At 34.2% G+C, this 21,965-nt stretch overlaps 1 protein-coding gene across 2 annotated transcripts in view; it reads left to right on the top strand.

Moving 5' to 3' along the window:
• The window catches only part of CCDC91 (coiled-coil domain containing 91), a 128,767-nt gene that overhangs the window by 41,470 nt on the left and 65,332 nt on the right, over positions 1–21,965 (top strand). For both annotated transcript variants that reach the window (XM_086465891.1, XM_086465886.1), the window contains 2 exons: positions 5,976–6,053; positions 19,596–19,703. In XM_086465891.1, the coding sequence (XP_086322017.1) occupies positions 5,976–6,053; positions 19,596–19,703 (186 nt within the window). The remainder of the gene's footprint in view (positions 1–5,975; positions 6,054–19,595; positions 19,704–21,965) is intronic.

Below are 21,965 nucleotides of genomic sequence, written 5' to 3'. Positions count from 1 at the left end.
TTCTTTACACAGTATTAATGTGTAAAATTAGATGTGACAGGGTAGAGATCCATATTATACACTGTAAATACTTTAAGAGTTTAGTTACGTGTGGTGTGGGAACTATAATGATGTTTCAGTTTTGGACATGTACAGGCTCTTCCATACAATTTCCTTTACATAGTTTTTTGCATTTAATCAGTCATAATGTCTCCCAGAGGACTAGTCCATTCACACTCACTCAGCTCTGGCTCAGCTCAATTCTAACTCAGCAGGAAATGTCCTCACCACTATATTAGGAAGTTGCTCATGAAAGTTTGTTCACTACCTCACTTCATTATTCACTTCAAAGTCTTCTATTGTTGTATACTCCAGGTAGCAATGAAATTTAATGGTATAAAATAAGTGATAGTGTGTCCTTGGTTCCTGTGAGCGTAAGATTTCCTTCCTTCCTATAAAATGTTTGTCCTTATCTTTAGGTTCTCAGCTGTATCTTTCACTAAGATGCTGGCGATATGACCAAAGTGAAAATACTTGCTTTGCTATAGGCCTGGAGGCATTCATATGTCTTAGTTCTGGAGAGCTCACATTTTTATTTCATGTGAACAGAAATAGTGACCAATCTGTATTTTATATACAATAGCACACTCTAGTGTGTATATTAATTAGACACTTGGACTGATTCTCATCATGTTTAACAATTTTTCAGTGATTTAATTCTGTCATATTCATTAATATTGTTTTTTCTCTATGCTTGGGTGAACTGGAGGTGATGTGTATCTTCAAATAAGAAGTTACCAGTTTCTTAACAGAATCATTATAATACTAAGTGTTAGTTACTATTTTTTTAAATGATGCTTTGAAAGAAAAAAGGAGCTTGTAATTTTTGTGGAGAGGAAAATCTTGATGTAATGGAGGAATTTAGTCCAATTTGAAGAAGCTTAATGATGTAACTGTATACAGCAAAACTGTGCAAGATGGGTTTGAAATTTGTCTTCTGATTTAGTTGCATGCAGGGAAATAGAGTTTGCCTTTTTGCCTTCGTACAGAAATTAGGAGGGAAGAGGATGCATTGCTTTCTAAGATGACGACTTGAACTTGCAGCTAGTTCTGAAGATACCACAGCCTTACAGAAGACAGGCAGTCAGCATCAACTCAGTTATCTGGCTTGCATGTTATAGTAGTAATATAAGTCTCTTAACAAGTGTTACAGAAGTATTTGTACAGTTAAAACGAGGGCGCTTTGTGTTAATGTAACCATTTTGTTGGCATGTTTTTCCTGACTCTTTAAACAGGGTTTATGAATAAGTAATGTAAAATGTAAAAAGCACATATCAGTTGACCCCGAAATACACGATTTTATTTTATAGATTATGTTTGATTATTTGTGCAAAATTTTAGGGTCTTTTCCTGAATTGATTTTATTTCTTTTATCATTTTTTCCCACATGTGAATGTGATCTCATAGTGCTTTTGGAGTACTGGCTTTTGCTTTATTTGGGTATTACTGCTCTGATCTTTTTAAATGTTATAAATTGTGGTTATTGATAACGTAATAAAAAAAGATATTTTTTTTTCTCTGATCACGAGAGAAAAATCAGTGGGGGGAAAAATACCTGTGGAGAAAATGTCATAAATTCAATGGGCATGATATGAATTAATTTGTTCAGTTATTTTAAAAAATTTGTGGTTTTTTGGTGTTAGTTATGTCTGCTATAGAACTGGGATTGTGAAGTTATTATAATGTCTACTGTTGTGGGCTGATTATTATCAAAGGACACTTTGATATGTAGCCATTTGCTTCCTTTTCAGGTGGTTGGTTTTGGTGGCCCTAATTTGTAGTATCAAGTCTCTTTTTTTTGATGCTGTTTTTGATACATGTAAGGAGCACTGACACAAATTTTTCTAAGCTTCCACTTTTGATAGTGAGAAGAATTGCAGTTGCTTTGAATTAAATGAGAAGAAAGTGAGACAGCAAGTACCTTTTTTCTTCCCTGCTTCTATATACCTTCACTTATTACTGTTGCAGTATGTGTGACATGAAGGCATGCCAGAGTAGAAGGTTAGTAGGGAACCTGTGCAGAGTCTGTGGGTGGCATGCGTTTCCCTAACAATTCAAGGCAGTCTGCTTCTTAAAGTTAGCAAAAAAAAAAAAAAAAAGATCAATTAAGGGTAAGTAAATATAATGAAATTAATTGAGTTTAAGGACTTTACTCTCACTCCTTCCCCCATCAGATCTCACAAATCCTCTTATTGTGGATCTTTAGTACTCTGTTGAGAGGTGTTACCCTTACACTTCCCAGTATGAGCAAACACACGCCCTCCATTTCTGTGGAAATGTTGGATGTTAATGAAGAACCCTGTTTAAACTGTTTATGCTAACAATGGTTCACTTAGACTGAAATTATTTAGGAAGCTATTAAGCTAAAAGATCTGAAAGAAGTGCTAATGCAGTTGGCAGGCAGTGACATGCAGCTGGGTGGCGGGTAGTGAGTAACCTTTCCTGCTGTCACAGCTGCTTCAGAAGGCTTCTCTGCCCAGTGGTGTCCTTGGGAACGACACCTCTCAGAAGCTTACCCGGCATTTGGATCCATCTGCCTCTACAGTGGTTTGATTCACAAGGGGCTAACAAAAGAAAAGGAGAGTCTGGAGTCACTTGGATTTTAGGTTGTAAGAAAATTTTCAAAGTTCGATCCCATTTTCTCATCCTTATCCTTCAAATTTTATTTGATATATTTCTGAAGACACATATATTTAGTAGCATTAAAGCATATATTCTTATGCATAAATTGTTCACAATGACATTTCCTCATGTGAGAGTCACAAAACAGAAAAAATTGAAACATTGATAACCATTGAGCAATGAAGTGCCTGTTACTTTCATACTGTGTGCACACAGAATGCCTCATGCTCTCTGGAACAATCAAGATTTTGATCACAAAATAAAAGAAATTCCTCTGTCTTCCAAGTTGATGTTTAATTACTGTCAGCGTTCTGATGTCAGATTCTGTTCATCGCAAGGCTCAAGGGGAGGGGTTGAAAGTCCTCTGAAGATGATTTTACTTAAATTTCAAAGTCCTTAACTCATGTTTGCTTCCTTTTTTGAAAGCATTTATTAAATAAAGGAAGGGAACAACAACATTCTTTAAATACCTCTCTGAAGTTGTACAAACTGTGCAGGAGAATTCTACAAGAGCCAGAAAATGGAAGATTTTTCTCTTCTTGATAGGAAATCTGAATATTACATTCTACTTTCAGATCTACACAATTCAGAACTTTTCATAGAGTTTCCCTTTTCTTTCTGACAAGCAGAGTAATAATTCTAAGAGTAGTTATGTCAATTCATTAAACTCATTTTCCTATGGAAAAGTACACATTTTATTGAGGACTTGTGACGAACTGACATGACCATTGTTCATCAAATGAGTATGCTGCTGTTCTTGGAATGTTCATATTGCATTCATAGACAAATCATGAAACTCAGAACGTTGATGTATCTTCATTGTTAGACAGTAAATCAATGCATACACTTCCAAAATATGTTACTTAAAGTGACTTTGGGTCTTCTCCTTATTGAATATTGCAAGGACCAAGCACACATGCCTTTGAGTGATGTATTTATAAGATTTTGAAACAGTATTTTACAGTCTTTCAGAAGAAAAGGCCAACCATCCTCAAAATAATTGAAATGCACCCTTACAAGTTAAAAAAAAATAATCTTACAGGCCTTCTGTCTTAGCTGAAAAATCTTGCAAATAGACACACAAAAAAAAGGCAGTGTAGGGTTCGTCAGAGTGAACTAAGCCCTTATTTGGAGAGCGCATTGCAAAATGACCTTGAACTTTTCATCTGCGTGCTTGTAATAATGGCCTTTCATTCTCTCTTCTACCTCTGTTTTAGAAATTGATTGCTAGACCTGACCCAAGCAAAACTGATGCCTTACTTTTAGTTCTTTACTAATGTCTCTTTGTTTACTTTAGGAAGTATTTGAAGAAAGTAAGTACTCTAATATGTGTTGGTAGTTACACCTTGGTGTTGATGCTTCAACTTGTGTTATCAGTTTGCATTTATTATGTGACATTGAAGAAGTCACTAAATCTGAAAAACTTGAGAAAGTTCTTGTAAGAGGACAAACTGCAATCTTTGCGTTGTGTCTTCATTTGCCTCGTAATGCTAGTGAGAGGCACTGTACTTTTTACCAAAATGAAATATGGTACTTCCTCGGTCAACACACTTGATCCCCTATGTCGTCTTGTTGCATTCAAGGTAGTTCTGACAGATCTTAGGTCGAAATCTTACAGTTTTAACTCTTCTCATTTAAAGGCTTTTTTCAACATGGAATGCTTTCTCTTCAGTTTTGGTTTTGTTGTTTTGGTGTTTTTTTTTCCAATTAGAACAATTATTTACCATTAACTTCACCTTTCTATGTAATTCTTTTTTCGTATTTGTGAATCCAGGATATGCTAATACATTTTTCTGATTTGTTTTCCTTGTGTTCAGTTTTCACAGGGAATGTATTTGATAAGGATTTGTGAAGTTTTGGAGTTACCACTGTGTCACATTTTTCCTCCTTATGCCAATTCTGTAGTTTTGTACTGTAAAAATATTTCTAGCTCAGCATTTTTTTTTTTTACATATGTAACATCTGAATTTAACTAGTTTGTGGTGTTAATGATACCTGTGCGTCACAATGTGATTAAACTGATGTACCCAGTTGTTGTGCATTGTTATCTGATGTAGTAGTTTATATGCACGTCAAAATATTTCCATCTTCAATTCTTCTGCTTCATATCAGTTGTTCTTGCAGGGCTTCACAAAAAAAAACAGTTCTATTCAAGAGAATCTGAATATCTCATTATATTTGGGCCAATGATAAGAAGTTTGTATAGCTATAATTTAAAACTTTTTGCTAAGATGCCCTTTCAGGAGAATGGAACTGAATGACAGAGCAGGAACCTCTAATCAAATACGGAGTTACAGACAGATTAATTTATTTTTAATGGTGTTATGTGGCCTTTCATAATAAAATTGAACATGCATTGTTGACACTAGGTTTTACTTATTTCAGATGTGCAGATCTTGGAAAACAGGATTGCATTAATTAATTTCAACTTGAATTTCATCCAAAATGCAATAAATACGTAGTGTAAGTTGTGTGTGGTTTTGCTCCATAATCACTGCAAGGTAACATTTGTGATGAATGTCTTTCTGCTTTCTGCACCAGTTTTGCGAGGTGATTTAAAGCACCTATGGCCTGCTGTACTAACCAATTTAAGAACAGATCCCTGAAGCAAAGAATGAGGGAGAAGGTTTTTCTTCATCTTACTAATTGATGATTTGAAAAAGTGGTGCTGCTCATTGAGCGCGAAATGGTGATGAGAATCTAATGTGGTGTTCACATTGCATACTCGGATAGCAAACCACAGGCAAGCGTTTTTGTGTAAAGGTGAAAATATTAGAATGTTCCTATGAAAAAATGTGAATAAAATACTTAAATTAAGAAGTAAACAGTGGAGCTTTATTTGAAAAACATTCAGGATGTCTTATGCAAGAACACTTTCCTGGGAACCTTATGAATAAAAAAAGATAAAAAAGGAGCTACGTAATGAGTAGGAGAATGATGTGCTCTTCCGAGGAAGCTGAATCTGATACTGGTCCATTTCAACATTTTTATTAATATAGGCAGCAAATAACTTTTACTAAGAAAGTGATTTGGAAGTCCTGCTATCCACAGGTATGCTAAGAAACCAGAAAAATCAGGGGAACAAGAAAAATATTTTGAAATTTGGAGAACCATTTAGAATTACCTGGGGACTAATAAAGTTTAATACTAGGACTAACTTGAATTGAGCGTATATAAATCTAAAGGGCTAAGATGTGTGCATTTCTTCATGAAAGATACCAAAACCAAGGAAAATAATTGGTCTTTATTCTCCTAACTAAAATTGTTCTGTCACGTGCCTATGTCGTTTATAATCTTTCCACGTTTTTGTACAGGAAAAGCATAAGCAGGAGTTAGAAGACATGAGAAAAGCTGGACATGAAGCCTTGAGTATTATTGTTGAAGAATTCAAGGTAAATGACTTGCCAAGATAATACAATTTCCAAATAATATTATTGTAATAATATATGATAAGTATGCAGTAGAGACAGTCGTTTTTAGTACTGCTTCTTCTGGTTGCTCAACGTGTTTCACTTTAAGACTGTCTTTTCCATTGGTTCCAGTTTAGACTGTTTGGCCTGAAATTTTGCATGACTTGTTTTCTCACTCTGCACTTTGGTAAACTTCAGATAAAGTAGGTTAGCCATTCAGTATTGAAACTTAAAACCAGAACAAAACAAAAATGCTTAGCCAAATGTGGTGAACTTCGGGTTTGGTTATTTATCACATATCCACATTTTAGAGCTCCTCAGTCTCTTCAAACTGCACTTGCAGGAAAGCAGCCTCACAGAGCAATTCAGCAGGTTTTTATCTACACAGCATTAAAAGGAGTTAAGGATAAAATAAGGCTGAATCTGTAATTCTTCTCTCATGTTGTTCCTAGTTCCTCTTAGCTGGTAAGAATAAAGAACTGGATGTTACTATGGAGGATAAATCTGTGTCTTTTATACAGTTATGGAAACTTTCTAGTGAGAAATGCACAGAAGATAAAAGCTGAATCAAGTTAGAAGGAGTAGGTAAAGCTCAGAATTCTAATTAGTCTCAAAGCAGTAAAGAAGATCTGACAGGGAAAAAAAAATTATAATGGGAAATGGAGAAGGCTGGTTTTGAGAATGAGACGGGAGACATAAGACTTGATAGGCAACTGTGAGCTGAGAACACAAATCTGACAATATAGTTAGTGAAGTGCAAATTCAAATTGTAACTGCTCAAGTAGTTCATGACCAAGGAATGATCTAGCATGAAGGACAAGAAAACCCAAATGCAGAATGGTTTAAAATTGCTAGAAGCAGGAATGCCAGAGATAGAAGGACTCCATGTAAGGGGGTGAGGTTTCACTTGGTGATGAGAAAACAAATGTCACAGCGTTGTCTTGTAGCCATTCTGGAATGTGAGTGCTCGGGGCCACTTTTGGTAAATGGAGCTGATGCTGGGGGATGAACTGAACACTGGGCTAAGGTGCCCCATGCTAATGCTCACGATTGGTGCTGGTGCAAGTGTATATAATGAGTTGTCTCATGTAGCGTCTTTGCAGACTCCTTGTGGAGCTGCTTATGGAAGTAGGACTGTCAAATCTGCTGTTTGTTAACAGCAGATTTGTTAAATCTTTTTATGTTTAAGCACAAACATGTTTAATTTGCCTCAAAGGTTCGTATTATAAAAATTCCCTAACATTAGTTAGGGTTGGTATGGAACTGAAAAGGTAAAAAGGGTAGGATTGAAGTTGGGTCTTGTGATTCAAGTAATAAGATGAAAGCTTGAGTCTAGGATGTGCTGCTCAAGAAGCCTGCAATACTTTTTAGGGAGGGTAGGCAAGTTTGTTTGTTTGTTTTCAGCAAATACCCAAAACTTACTTGTAATGTATGTTTTTTTCTGGTGGTGTCAGGATCTGCAGCTCAAGGAGAGCTATCTGTGCCAGATTCCAAGTCTGCTGCAAAATTTGGTATCTTAACGTTATGCAAAACTTCTCTTCTTTTTTTTTTTTTTTTTTTTTTTTTAATTAGGTTCTATAGAACCTTCTTCTAGACTCTGTTCTTCACTTGTAAGGTAGGCCTACCAAGTTCCAAGAGCAGACACTGTAGAGGAACTGATGATGCTTTTAGGACCCTCTGCTTGAAGGCAGCCTATGTCATAGGCTGCAGAAAAGTATAAAGTAATTCTAGTCATCACACATGTTTGCAGCAACGCATAATAAGAAAGTGTGTTCTAGCTAATATTGAAATTTTACTATCTGTAGAAATAGGTCTGTCTCCATCAATACAACTTCTATGAATTTCATCTAAAGGGAATCTATCCAGAAAAAAGTTTCCATTCCTGAGAAAAGTTAAGCATGGCACTGGTGATGTCCCATGTCTCCATACCTCCCTCATTTCACTTCTGGAGCAGAATTATTGCATTTATTTTCCATTCTTTGGGGACCACTTTGCAATAGAAGTTCTGAAATGGGTGTTTTCTTCAGGCTGTCCCTCTTTGGATGAGCCACTGAACACGTTCAGTGTCAGCATTTTCCATCATTTTCCATGTGCTATGTGTATAAAATATCTTACTGTTTCTGTGCAAACTTATGTTTTGAAAAACCCAGTGAGCTATTTGTAATTCCTGTACTTTTGTTTTCTCCTTTTTATTTCTGAAAATATAAAAAATTGTGAATTGCAGCAGTTTTATAGTATTAAATTAAAGTTGTGTAAGTTTTCTAGATGTAATTTTTCATTATTTTAATGACTTTGTATGAACTAAAGGAGGTTTTTGCTTGGATGATATTGTCCCTTTTAAGAAGTAATTTCTTCATGTATAGTTGGGTAAAGGAATATACTCATGTACCATGTTGATTTTTGAAAAGTATTTTACCGATCAACAGTAGCTGGGAAGATTTGATATGCCATGTTGAAAAGAAGATTTCTCTATCAATTTCTGTGATTTGGCACAAAAGGTTAGGGGTTTGATTAATACCGTGCTTTTAAGAAGTATTTGTATTTAGCATACTATTTCTCATAGGCTGTTTATATTCAAGTTGTGTAAAGACATTCTTTCACACCAGGGAACCATGGCATGAATATTCTTCATACAAGTTTTCCTGTTGTCTCATGTGGTTAGTTGCCATATTTTGGTCAATAAGATCACAGTACTTTGAGGACAAATAACATCAGATATGCCAGCCTCCAAGTAAAATGCTACAACTGACCTTGTCTGCAAATATGCAGCAAGTTATTCTTCACAGCAGCAGGAAAAAAAAAAAAAACAAAAAGTTTGTAGGTTTAAAAAAAATCAAGATTTTTTTTTGTTGTTTCTTTGTAGCTTAAATACCTTTTTAGTAACCCTTTGCCATGTACTTAAAAAAAAAAAAAAGGAAAACCAGTGAATCATCAGAGGATTCAGTGGAGACAAAAACTGCTCTGTAGTTTTGTTAGAGAAACTAATCTCATGGATTTTTTTGAAATGTTAATTCATGGTTAATATTTCAATATGGAACAGGGGTAAGTTTTGGGGTGTTTTTCTTAAATGAGTCGAATGTGGTTTTGTAATTATAAACGTAACCTTTTATATTTTGAGGACTTTTTAACCACTCATATTTTTAGGAATTTATTATCTTTATCAGACATGTTGGTAGTTAGTACTCAGATAACCAAATAAGGAGCCCAACATATAGCATTTGTTTAAGAATGTAAAGTAAATGTGATTAGTTCTTTTAGTGAAATAGAAATTGTGAAATTCATTGACTCTTTTAAGTTACTTGTGATTAGCCATGCTTAATTTTGTGCTGAAATATGTCGTCTTTAGGATTTAAGAATGTGTTACACTAAAATGTATCATTTACATGCAGAAGTGATTTCCATTTTCAGCAGATTTTGTGAGTACTATCTAATTAATGCCCAAATTACCTTGAGTGTGGAAAGTCACCTAAGCAAGTCTACTGAATCATTTAAAAGGCATAGGAAGAAAAATCTTTCTTATGATTAATACAGTCCTATTTTGCATTCCTTGGGTTTTAATAAAATGAACTGATGCAGAATTATTCCAGTCAAGTGCTTGCTCATGGCCCAAATTGGGTTCTGATGCAGTCATGACCGTTGGAATTATGACTAATCCTCTCTGATACAAGCCAGTTAACAATTTTGTAATGCCACTCCAAGCAGAGTTGTAGCATGAGTGAATGTAATGCCCAACATTGGTTGTTTAAGGTAGCTATGTAAAAATAAGAACCATTCATCATTACCCCCCGAAAATAATCCAAAGAATCCCTCAAGGCCCAAATCCTCTAAGTTACGTATTGAAACTGGGTTGAATAACAATGGAAAAAGAGTTGACTACTTGTTTTTTCTGTATTCCAGAAATAGATAAGTCTTCCTACTGGTAGATTTGTGAAATTGCTTTTCTTTTGGTGTACAAAGAAAAGGAGATTTGCTGTTTTTTCACTTCTGTCTACAAGGTTGCCAAGTTAATAACCAAAAGCTCACATTTTCTTACATTTAGAGCTAATTATTACTCCTTGCAGATTTACTGCAGGAGACTTTTTGTTGTTGTTGTATCTTCCTGTGCTTAAAAATGGGCTACACTTTCTGATAATCACTCTCCTGTATTTTAGGGGATTATTTGTTGTGAAAGGGACAATATTTCTCCACGTTGATCTTCCATTAGTACATTATTCCTAGGCTGACCAGGCACTCAAGTTTAAGACCAAACCCTTTCAATCCCTGCCCTTGTGACTGGTCGTTTTCAATATGGCACCAGTGTCGAAAATGGAGGTTACACAAGAAGTCATATACTGAACGATCTAATTTCAAGAACCCGAATATGCCAAAGCCCTTAGAATTATTGCAGTTGTTTCTGGACTGTTAGATTGCCAAATGTGCTAGGAAATCCATTAACAGAGACCATTAGACACTTTGAGGCACAAATCCTCAGAAACCTTGGCCATTGTTAAGCATCTCAGATTCTTACCTTCCTTTCAGGAAAAACCATCTACCATACAGTCATGAAATTTGTATTAAAAAACACAGGAAAACAAAATAAAAATTAACTTAGTGTTCTGTGTAGGCCGAGTTTCCCCTTCTCATGTTTACATAATTTTGTTTTAATTTCTGTCTTTCATGTCATTATTTTTTTAAACTTTTATCCCTGGAAATTAACTGCAGTAAAGAAAAGTAAATGTAGATCTTGGAAGTGATGCTTGTGGGATCATGTCACATTTTAAGATATTTACCACAAGCAACATAAGGATTTTTCCTCTGCTTGTTTAATCAAGCTTTTGTTCTGAAATTGTCATAGTTCTGTAAATAGACAAGTTGAGATTTTTAATCTGTTTTGTTTGTATTTCTCACCGTATAAAATATCCTCTAATGTAAGCTTTAAAGAATATGAGGTTACAGGCAGATGGATTTATTTGATGGTATTTATTTAATTAGATTATTTTATGTAATTATTAGTATTCTGTAAGATAGCTTGCATGAATCAGATGTGTTTCATACTATGGAAATTATCTTCAAAATGCAAAGTCCTTTCCAGCTTTTCCTACAGTGGGAGTTTTGTCTGTCAGTTTTCAGTGTTAGGTGGTTGGGTTTTTTTAGCTTTCCAAAATGTAAAAACAGATTTGCTAAACAGAGGGTATGTGGGGGCCATCCGATTGTCTTTCAAAAATATTTGTGTCAATAACAGACCTCTGAACTGAGAGGTTACCCTCTAATAAACAAAGGAAAATTTAAAAGATTTCATTTAAAAAGAAGTTAATCTAGAATTAGGATGTCTTTTTTTAGACATAGTTTATCCCTAGTGAGGAGGGAAAACTCTTGAAATGTGACCAGTTCTCAGCTCTCTAAAACATCAGCTTAGCTTATTAAGTTTCCCAGATGACATGCTGGTTTAGAAAGGCCTGACACATGAATAAAACGATAAATCCAAAAGCTGTTGCTTGTATTTCAGTTTCAACTTCTATACTTGACCATGTGTAAGTTGCACTAGAATTGGTTTTTGTCATGAAGAGCTGGTGGCTAGAAAAGGAGAAATTCCTTGTCATTTTTACAGTGTAGGAATACTCATTCATGTACAACAGTGATGGTACTATAAAAAATCTTTCTACAGTTGGAAATGAAACTGAAGTTGTTGTACCAATTTACAAAAATCACGTTGCCCTATTTTTGTATTTGATTCAAATGTCTTTTACAATATGTCTTTGGAACACGTGACTAAACTTTAGTTCACACTGTAAACAGGACAGTGGTTAGTGAAACCATGAAGCTTCTTCATACCCTGATCACATCCAAAATGTGTTGATCTTTTGTAAAGAATATCTTGTGAGAAGAATTTTCCACAGGAAATGCTTTTTGACTTGATACGTAAAATTTCAAAGCAGGAGCTCTGTTTAAAGCTTTGATAGCATGCTATGACTACGAGTGGAAACAATACAGGAAATTCAACTCAAGATTTCGTTTTATTTCATTTTGAACCTACTTCATTGTAAATTGCAAGCTGACTGGCCTAAGCAGTTAAAATTTAATTGCTTTCATTTTGGTTAATATTTACTTGTACATAAAAACCCCCTTTATTCCATAGCACCTAAACGGACATGTTTCATTTTCACTAAAAGGAAGGCTGGCCTGAAAACAGCCTGATCATGAAAATATGCAGTGTCTTGGGCTGAAGTGGATAAGTTGGATTCTGTTGAAAAAGAATTTTTCAAAAATCTTCTAAATAGTTTTATTTGTATAGTATGTGTACTAGCTAATAACTGAGTTATAACACAACCAGTCAAATAGTACGTTTTATTGAGTTAATGTATCTTCTCCAGGGCCAGGAAATAATTTTGATTGTGTCCTCGGTTCTGTTTTATCATTTAACAATTGATTAATTATATTTTGCCCTTAAATATGTAGTAGAAATATTAATTTATGGTGGAGACAGAGTGGTCAATTAGGTGACTCGTTGCCTAATACTATGAAGCATAGAAATTCTTATGTACTATTGCTGAAATTCATGCCGGTATTTAATATAGTTCATATGTTTGAAGTAGTCTGGTAACTTTACTTTTCACTAGGTAACTTTATTTTTAAAGATGACTTGTTTTGGCCATTGTGACTCAGCAATTTTGAAGAAGGTGTTTGATGTACTGTCTTGTCTTTAGTTACTTAATCAAGTTAATGATGCTTGAGCAGGGCAAAGAAAACAGAGAGGATATTCTTTTGAATTGGGTAAGGGTTTTGATGCAGTGCTTTTAAGTAACATTATGGAACATAATGTGAGAAGCTGTACATCATGATACATGTTTCATACTGATGTTTCATGTGAGTTGGTTGAACATTTTCGAACAATGCTACACATCTGAGAAGTCTGGTTTTTGCACAGATTGGAATTGCTTTTATGCTATTTTTCAGAAGAGATCAGAAGGAATAATGAACTCTACTCTGATTTTCATCTTGTCCCTTTTTTTTTTTTCTGACTAGTTTTTTCCTCCTATAAAAAGAGGGAGTTGAGAGAAAGATTTGGCAATTTGTTACTGTTAGAGAATTTGGGGGTAACAGTCTATATTTTGGCTATATAATTCAAGAAGGATTCTCATAAATTCTAGCTTTTGGCCATACTATAAATCCCATTCTGGGCAGGCAGTTGGGGTTTCTGTTGCCAGTAGAATGAAGACAGTATGCACTAGGGCTGGGCAAATAGGTTTGTATTCAAAATAGGCTGGAGTGTCTCTGCTGTGGTTTTGGCAAAACTGTAATCATTGCATTTTTGCCTTTCCAAGGATTAGAACAAATTTTAGAAAGCATCTAGTAGTCTATACATAACACAACCTGGAGAAATACAGGATAAAATGTTGTGATCATTTATATTTTCCGATCTTTAAACTTTTCTTCTCAGATTGGGTACGGTACAGTTTTTCAGTCTGTAGTCTGTATGCAGTGATGCAATTCCCTAGTGTTCCCGCCATACATGTGGTGTGCTGTCAGTTACATTCCAGGATTACTTAATTCTCTGACCATTGCTAAAGCATATAATAGAGTAAATAAGATGTGTATTCCCTTAAGGACACCCCAAGGTGATTATGGATAAAGTTCTTATTATGATGTTTGAATCTAGTTTCAACTCAGAGTCTTCCAAAATTATTCTAATGAATGAAACTTAAAGCTAAGGTTAGATCTTTATCTGAGATCAAACAGTGTTTTAGACTGATTTACTTAGTTAAGTATTAATTTCTTTTGGTAAAATTCTGGTTTATAAAATTAAGATGGATTCACTTTTAATCTTTCTGCAAACTAATGTCAAAATGTTTTGTACTGTCATTTAAGTGTGTGAAGGTTTTGGTGATGGTTAGAGAAAATAATGGTTTCTGTGATTTTTTTTTTTTTTTTATAACCCATCATATGTAAAACTAAAATGGATATGAAGACTTTTTAGAGAACCTACTCTTAAGGGGTTTCATTGTTCTGTCAGAAGCCACCAGGCATTTTTGGTTAGTGAAGTAGGATCAATTCTCTGATAGCTTTTTTGGGTTAAAAGAAAGATGAGAAAGAAGAGATTAAGTGGGATTTCTTGAATGGTTTGGAACATTTCTGATAGTTTAAACTTCGGAAGAAGACTTGCTTTGCTGTCATTGTCATCCTACAAGTCCTGTTATTTGGAGTGTTCATTTTGAGCAGCCACACTGTATATGGTTACTGTTAAATGTGAGCATGCATGTTACTCTGTAGCATTCCCTTTAACAATGTGGATTTGTGCTTTAAAAACCTCCCCAAAGATGTTCATGTAAACATAGGACAGTTTGGTGATGGTGCATTGGGAGTATGAATTATTTCCGAGTGGCAAAATAGCAAGTAGAAGATAGAACTTCTCCCAAATGAATTCTAGCATTTCCACTACCTTATCATACAACCAACCCATATAGTTTACGGATACCAGAACATGTTTCACGCCCCTCCCCCCCCAAGGATCTACAAGATTCTAACACTTTCTACAATTTTGCCCTTATTTTGTTATTCCTTGCACCGTAAAGGCTGCTTTACTAGCAAGAATCCAGAGATACGTATATTAGAATAAGAACTATAATAAAAAAAATTTGAAATTTTAGAACATAGAAAATTTTACTTCTTCTGTAGTGGTTCAAGAGCCATTGCCCTGTTCTCTGGGAAAGGAAAATCAGGACTGAGGCAGAGTTTAGACTCCTAGTTTTCCTGTTTGGTTGAATTCCACTGGTTTTAGTCCTGATAAGATGGGAGTAGCATATAAGGATTTCTTTCATTTGTTTTTGAAAGGAAGAAAATGTGACTATACATCAGACTATAATCCATCTGATACCTGATAGATTTCGGATACTAAAGATATGCTGTTCCATATCTGACACTGATAGTTCCTTGCCACTTCAAGTCATCTTTAGTTCCTATACTGAAACTGAGAATACCGAGCTAGATTAATGCTAAAATATGAGGTATTTTATTGTTATCCCAGGTTTGTTTATTTGTTTGTTTTTTACCAAATAAAACCCACTGGATACCTTAAGTCAGTGTAATTTTTTTAAGTAATTCTGGCTTTAGAGGAATTAAATATAGATGTCTTAATTTGGCACCTTTTTCTTCTCCTAATAACTTTCTCAGTGCTACTTTCTATTATCATTTTCTTTTTCTGATCTACAAGCCAAAACAGCCATAGATTAAAGTCCGAGGCTTAAAACTTGACTGGATTTTAGCTTTGGTTAGAGAGTAAGATTATGTCAAAATGAAAATTAATTATAACTGAACCAGACCTACTAAAAACAATGTCAGTGTAGACATCAATTCTTGGTTTTCTCAGTTAATGGGTTTTTTTCCCACTTTAGTGGTGGTAAAGTGTAATATGAGATACAGGGAAGAAGGAAATGTTAAAAGGCTATGTATATATGTTTGTCTGATGCCGTGGTGGTGTTTTTTGTTTTCTTTTCAGGAGTCAGAGGAAAGATATTACTATTCTTCTATTATTATTCCTAAATATACTTTGATTATTTCATACATAAGCCTTGTAAATTCTGTCTTTGATTAGTGGAAAGTCATTAGTTCAAATGATGATGTACTTAGGATCATAACTATGGTTATACAGCCACTATAGTGGCTGCAGTTTGTTGTTATATTCATGCATGGTTTGTATTTGAATTTTAAGCAAACCTCTTTAAGTAGTTGTTTATCTAAGGCAGTACAGTCCTTTAAACTGTTCCCTGATACAATGACTTACATAAGAGGTTGGGAGGCAGAAGATTTTTTGGAGGCTGAGGAAGTTACAAATAGGAAAAGAAGATCTAGTAATTGCCTGAAAAAGATGACTGTTTATTTGGCTCTAGTAAAGACTTCACTTTTGGTTAAAGGTGGATGTAGTTAGGGCTTGTGAAGTGTGTTGTGATGAAACAGGGGGTGGGGCGACCAAAAAATGCCGAGAAGCAGTAAGGACTAGTGGATAAATTTAAAGAAATCCTGAAAATTTGAACCCACCACTTCCTTTATGACTGTAACAAGTATAGCCTGAGGCAATAAATGTGATAGGACTGTGGAAACAGATCCACATCAAGACTGATGCTTCTTGCCATCACAGTTCTGAATCTGACTGTTGGTACAGGGTGACCCTTGCCACCCTGTGTCAAGGAAGTTCATTGCACAATATATAGAGGGAGAAATTAGTTACCAAGAGCACCCATATTGAAATCTTGCCCTTTGACTTCGTGCAACAGATGCCATAGGCTACGTTCTGTTGTAACCTCACTTGAAATGAATGAACGGGCTATTAAAAGGAGACTACTTCAAGGATACCAGCTTGATATTAGGTCAGTGGCCACAGATTTATGGAACATCAGCCCACCAGGGTAATTGTGTTTTTAATTAAAGAAGAAAGTGATGTTTCAGCAGTGATAAGTAGATGCCCAGAATAGCAATTAGTCAAAAGACCTTTAGTGTTCTTCTTATACAGAAGGAAGTATGTAACTATAAGTGTTAGAGTTGCCTGTCATCGGGTAGCTAAATGTATGTTTTAGTTTAGTAAATTATTTAATTAGTAAATTAGATTTTTTAATAGTATTTTAGGTAGTTAATTATCTTGAAATTTGCATGGATTTGAGTGGATATCTGCATCTCTGCTGTATTTACCCCATCAAGAAACTATAAACGTGGTTGTGATCAGACAAACAAGAAAATTACCTCATATTTTTAACTTCGTGTTTTATTTTTTCTTCCTTTTTTGTCTTTATCTACAGTCTCGGAAAGACATCTTTTTATGATATCTTTATGTTCATATTTACTTTTTATAGTCAGCTGGAGCCAGGCAGATTTAGGATATATGCTGTGAACATAGCAGTGTCATAGGCAACAGCTGCATGTTAGATTAGAATTAAAGCAAATTGTCAAGTTTGGCCTTTAGTTTATGTTAAAAATGGTCTTATTTCTGATAATTTATTAAATACAAGACATGATTTCAATGATAAATGAAGAATAATGAAAGACGTGATTTAAATGGCAAGATATTTGTTTAGTCATGCCAGCTCTCTATGGCACTTCTCAGTTCACACTTCAGAAGAGTAGGCTTCCTGTTGTATAGAAATGCCTTATCTGACAGTACTGACAATTATGATCAGTCCTCAGAATAAAAGATTTCTCATGAGAATAAAAAAAATCTACACTTTGAAATATAGTTCAGCATTCTGTTTTGATTGTAAGCATATCTTAAAACCATAAGGTTCTGAGACTCTTCAGATTCCTCTTGAAAGGCGAAGTCTTAATTTTATAAGAAAAAGTTATTGCTATTTCAGGGTATTATGTGACACACCTTACCTTCTTTTAAGTGACTTGAAAAGATTTGGGCCTTGGCATAAGTCATTCTGTATTTTAAAGACCTGCTTGGCTGATCTGCTGAATCTCTCCATAGAAAAGAAAGATTTTTGTCTGGGCATTTTTTTTTATGGCAGAACATGGAAACTATCTCTGAAGTACTGTGCCACACAGGGTGATTTTTCTCTCTGTCTCCTTACTTGGCCAACTAGTGGAATTGGCAAATACAGAATCAATTCTGTGGCACTATTTAAACTATGTTAGTAGCGTGTGTGATAAAACAGGAAGGCTTTTGTTTCTGAATGTGGAATTGTATGTATTTTCTAAAAAATAATATTAATAAAATAAATTTAAAAATTTAACAACATCTACATGCCATCCAATGAATAGCATTATTTCCTTGAAAACTGAAAGGTTTTTATACCATTTAATAGGAATTTAACAGTCGCAAGTTAAGTTTGCATAGCAAAGTGCATAAAGTGAGTCAACCCTTGGCATGAGCAAGAAGCTGTCTGAGGAACAGCATTGCAGCTTAATGACCATTCTGTTACTGTTTTCTGTTTTCCCTAAGGTCAGAATTCTTTTTTTTTTTTTTGGTGCCAGTTATATAAAACAATTCTTGTCACAATACTTTAGGCAAAAAAAAAAACCATACCCCAAAGTACAGACTTAACTTTTGCCAATGATATGTGGCAATTCTAGTTTATACACAGTAAGATATAGCATATAAAGTTTTGCATACAGAAGTTATACTTCTTTGGGAGTTAAGTTTTTGTGATTACCTGAATTTTTATCAATAAAAGAACTAAATTTAGTTGGAAAGAATTTGACATTTTTGAAAGTAAACTTACGGATAACTAAAACCCCTGCGAACACCAGTAAACATATTCTTACACTTTGATTAAAGAATATGGTAAGCACTATTTTTTACCTTTTAAAGCTCTGAACCTGCTGAAAGCTGCTACCATACTATCGTATTACTGAAGAACACTGATTTTGGCATAAGGGGCTAATTAGTGGGAAATTTGGAAAGGTAGTTCAAAAATTGTCAGAATTTTATATATATATATATATATATATATATATATACACACACACACATATTTTTGGATTTTTTTAAACTTTTCAAAATTGTATTTAATGTGTGTGTTAAATTCCATGAAGTAAATATATCTCTAAAATAAAGATTGTTTGAAAGATGGGATTTTTTTTCTTTGTCTGCATTTGGGCCAAAGGTCTGTTTTCTATAAAACTTATGTCTGTTTTAAGTTACACCGTAATTTCAACTACTTCACTATGTTGATTACTAGTTAAAAATAGTTTGCTACATTGTGTATAAATAGCCCAATGAATATTTGTAAAGTGACATAAATATTTTATAATATTAGGGAAAAAATACTTGCATAGCGTGAGTTAAGTAGATCCTGTGTTAAAATACCATCATTGTTTAAGGAAGCCTGAGTGTAATTCCTCATATGGTAATTTGGTTTTTCACATATCTTAAATTTTTTTTATTTCTCTTTTTGTGTTCAGATGCTGGAAATTCTGCAGAGTTCAGTCAAGTGCATGTGAATACATATGTGTGCATGCCCACGTGCTCACAGACAGAGTTCCTAATCTTACCATCTTTTGTTACTTCTTGGTACTTTGACTTTCCACACTTTGACTTCCACTGCTTCACATTTGAGTGTGAATTTCCTGGGCGGGGGGTGTTCTTTTATGTTTTAAATTACTCAGAATTTCCATCTGCTTTTACTTCACTTGTGGTTGTGAAGATCATGCTTGGCCGATGGGATCTTACGCTGTGCCGAGAGGATGTGGAGTTTTGTCAGCCAGGGAAATATGTCTGGCTTTTTTTTTTTTTTTTTTTTTTTTCTTCAGCAGCTTTCATATACTTCTCTTCTTGTGTGGTCCCACTAAACTGGGTATATTTAACAGAAATACTCTCTATCTTCTGTGTGCTGCTCTCTTTTAAGCAGACTGTGTATAAGAAATCTGATATCCAAAAATTTTAGCCCTGACTGAAAACAAGGTAGTGTTACATAGAAAGGTACTTTAATAGTTACACGTTCCAAATTTATAACAGAATTCCTCATTCTGGTTGTACACAAGTATTAGTAGATCTGCAGTTACCAGTAAACATCCTAGTTATATCTTTGTTGAATATTCTGTGCTTTCTTCTTACAGGCACTGCTGCAATCTACAGTTCAACAGCAAGAAGCAGCTATTGAAAAACAGTATATATTAGCAATTGAAAAACATTCTCACAAATGTGAAGAACTTCTTAATGCTCAGGTATGGATATGCACCTACAAAAATCTTCATGGTTTTCTTTTAGATTCAACTCTTTTCTATTTGAAAAAATATTAACATATATGATCACCAATGAAAATAATCATCCTTTCACCTTGTGTCCTCAGCATAACAGTAAACAGAAGCATTTAAAAACGCAAAATAAATAATAGCTCTTTATTGAGATCAAAGGTATTTTATAACATTTAAATCTGCTTAGAACAGATTCAAGAAGAGTGTAGCACTCTTCTTAAGTAGTATTTACTACTTTAACAGCTGCCATTTTCTGTAGTCTTGGAGAAAACATGCAATTATTTTTAATTTATGTAGCTAAATGCAGGATTTTATTGTATGAGATTTGCACAAATTTTTGTTCGAAATTTTTTGATGCTTCTTAGATGAGAAACCCAAACATCTCTTGTTCAAACCTATTTTTATTTCATCAAACTCTTACATTAAAAAAAAACCCAAGTATCTATGAGGAATTACATAATATTCAGAAATATATGTACATAAATAGGCGTATATTGGCTCATTTAACATGACTTGAGTAAAAGTGCACTGCATAGCAAGTATTTGGAATCACATCAATTAATGATGACTATCTGAACAGCGTAAACCTGTTATTGAAAATATCTTGGTTTGACTTAAATACAGCTCTTAAATAAAAATAATAATGGACATTAGTATGTAAGTTTTTTTTTAAAAAAAAGCTAATTTGCTAATAGCATTCTGAAGTTGTTTACATTGCAGTCAACGGTATTATCAGTTACCTTTTAAGTACTGTTAGCACAATTCTACTAAAAATACAAAGTGTAATAGTTTGTTTATTTAGTGTTCTTGGGGCATATTAGACCTAATAACATCAAAAGTCCACTTTGAAGTATTCCAGCATTTCAAACAGTGTTTTATGACCATTTCACTGTTCTGACTATGTCAATTAACGCTTAGTGCAAACATGTATTACATATGTAAGCATCTGTATAAACAGTATGAAGGAAAGATGTAATAGTTTGGAGAAATCAATTCCATCATGAGGAGTTTATTGCACAGAACTACAGTTATTTAATGCTTACCATAAAGCTCTGCCTAAAAAGCAAGTAAAAATTAGTTTTAAGAAAATGTTTTCTGTTTCTGAAATGAACATACTGTTTACAGACTTGATGTCATTTTCTGAGTGTTAAAAAAGAGTGAATCTCATGAAATTTGGAAGCATTTTAGGAAGATTTTTTGAGGGTGTACTTAAACTGTTCAAAAATATTTCTCCTGTGATCTGTTGCATTTGCATCACAAACCAAAAGGTGGAGACAGAAATGTGAAAACATGTTCAAGAGGTTCAGATTTACCCGGGGTGAACCCAACAATGGAAGGGACCTGTTCTTGGTTTTAGGGCAGGAGTACTTGCGACATAATACAGTGCCCAGTTCACATCATACCTGCATTTAATGCAATGTAACACCCCTTTTGGATCCCAGAAAAGGTTTAAATTTTGTCCACACACTTAGAAGTCCCTTCTCATTCAACTCAATCAAGGTTTATCACCTTTAATTGTAATATAAAACTGGGATTTTGAAACCTAATCAAGTGGACCAGTGTGAGTGCTTATGGTAGAATATCAGGTTTAATGAAATAGGATTTATACTGGCAAATTTCGTTCACTCATAAACCTCTGTTGGAAGAGATCTGAGAAATATTTAGTACGTTTTTATTCTTTTTTAATACGTCTGTTCTTAAATGTAGGCTTTAGTGTTTGTTTTAACATTTGGTTTTATTCAAACGATTTTGTTCTGTAGTAACAGTTAAGATTGCTGAAATGATTACTAATGATTATACACCAAGTTGATTAATATTCTATGTTATGGAACTGTACATGCATATCCACCATTTACATGGAGAGTTACGAGTATCTGTATCACTGTAAAGAATTAATTTTTTTTGCCACAGTAGTAATCACAGTGCAAATATGTTCTGTACACAAACAGCTTTTTGTTTTGTTTTGTTGTTCACTTCTAACATTCTTGCCTTACAAGCATTATTTTGTCTTCTAAACTTTTAAGCCCATGTAAAACTTGGTCGACTCACATAATTTTTTGCCCTTATTTGCCATTCCTTCTAAATTTTCTCCTGTTTTATTTCCAGTTCCACAAAATCAAGATTATCTCATGTAGTAACTCCTTTTTCATGGTTTCTTCTAATCCCTTTTTCCCCCTAAATTCCCATACCCCTCCCTCCCAAAAGTGTCTTTTTGAGAAGGAGGTAAGGCTG

Source organism: Leptosomus discolor, chromosome 1 (genome assembly GCF_034619465.1).
Source record: "Leptosomus discolor isolate bLepDis1 chromosome 1, bLepDis1.hap2, whole genome shotgun sequence".
Lineage (NCBI taxonomy): Eukaryota > Metazoa > Chordata > Aves > Leptosomiformes > Leptosomidae > Leptosomus > Leptosomus discolor.
Note: the sequence above shows the minus strand (reverse complement) of the source record. Positions and strands in the feature narration are given on the sequence as shown.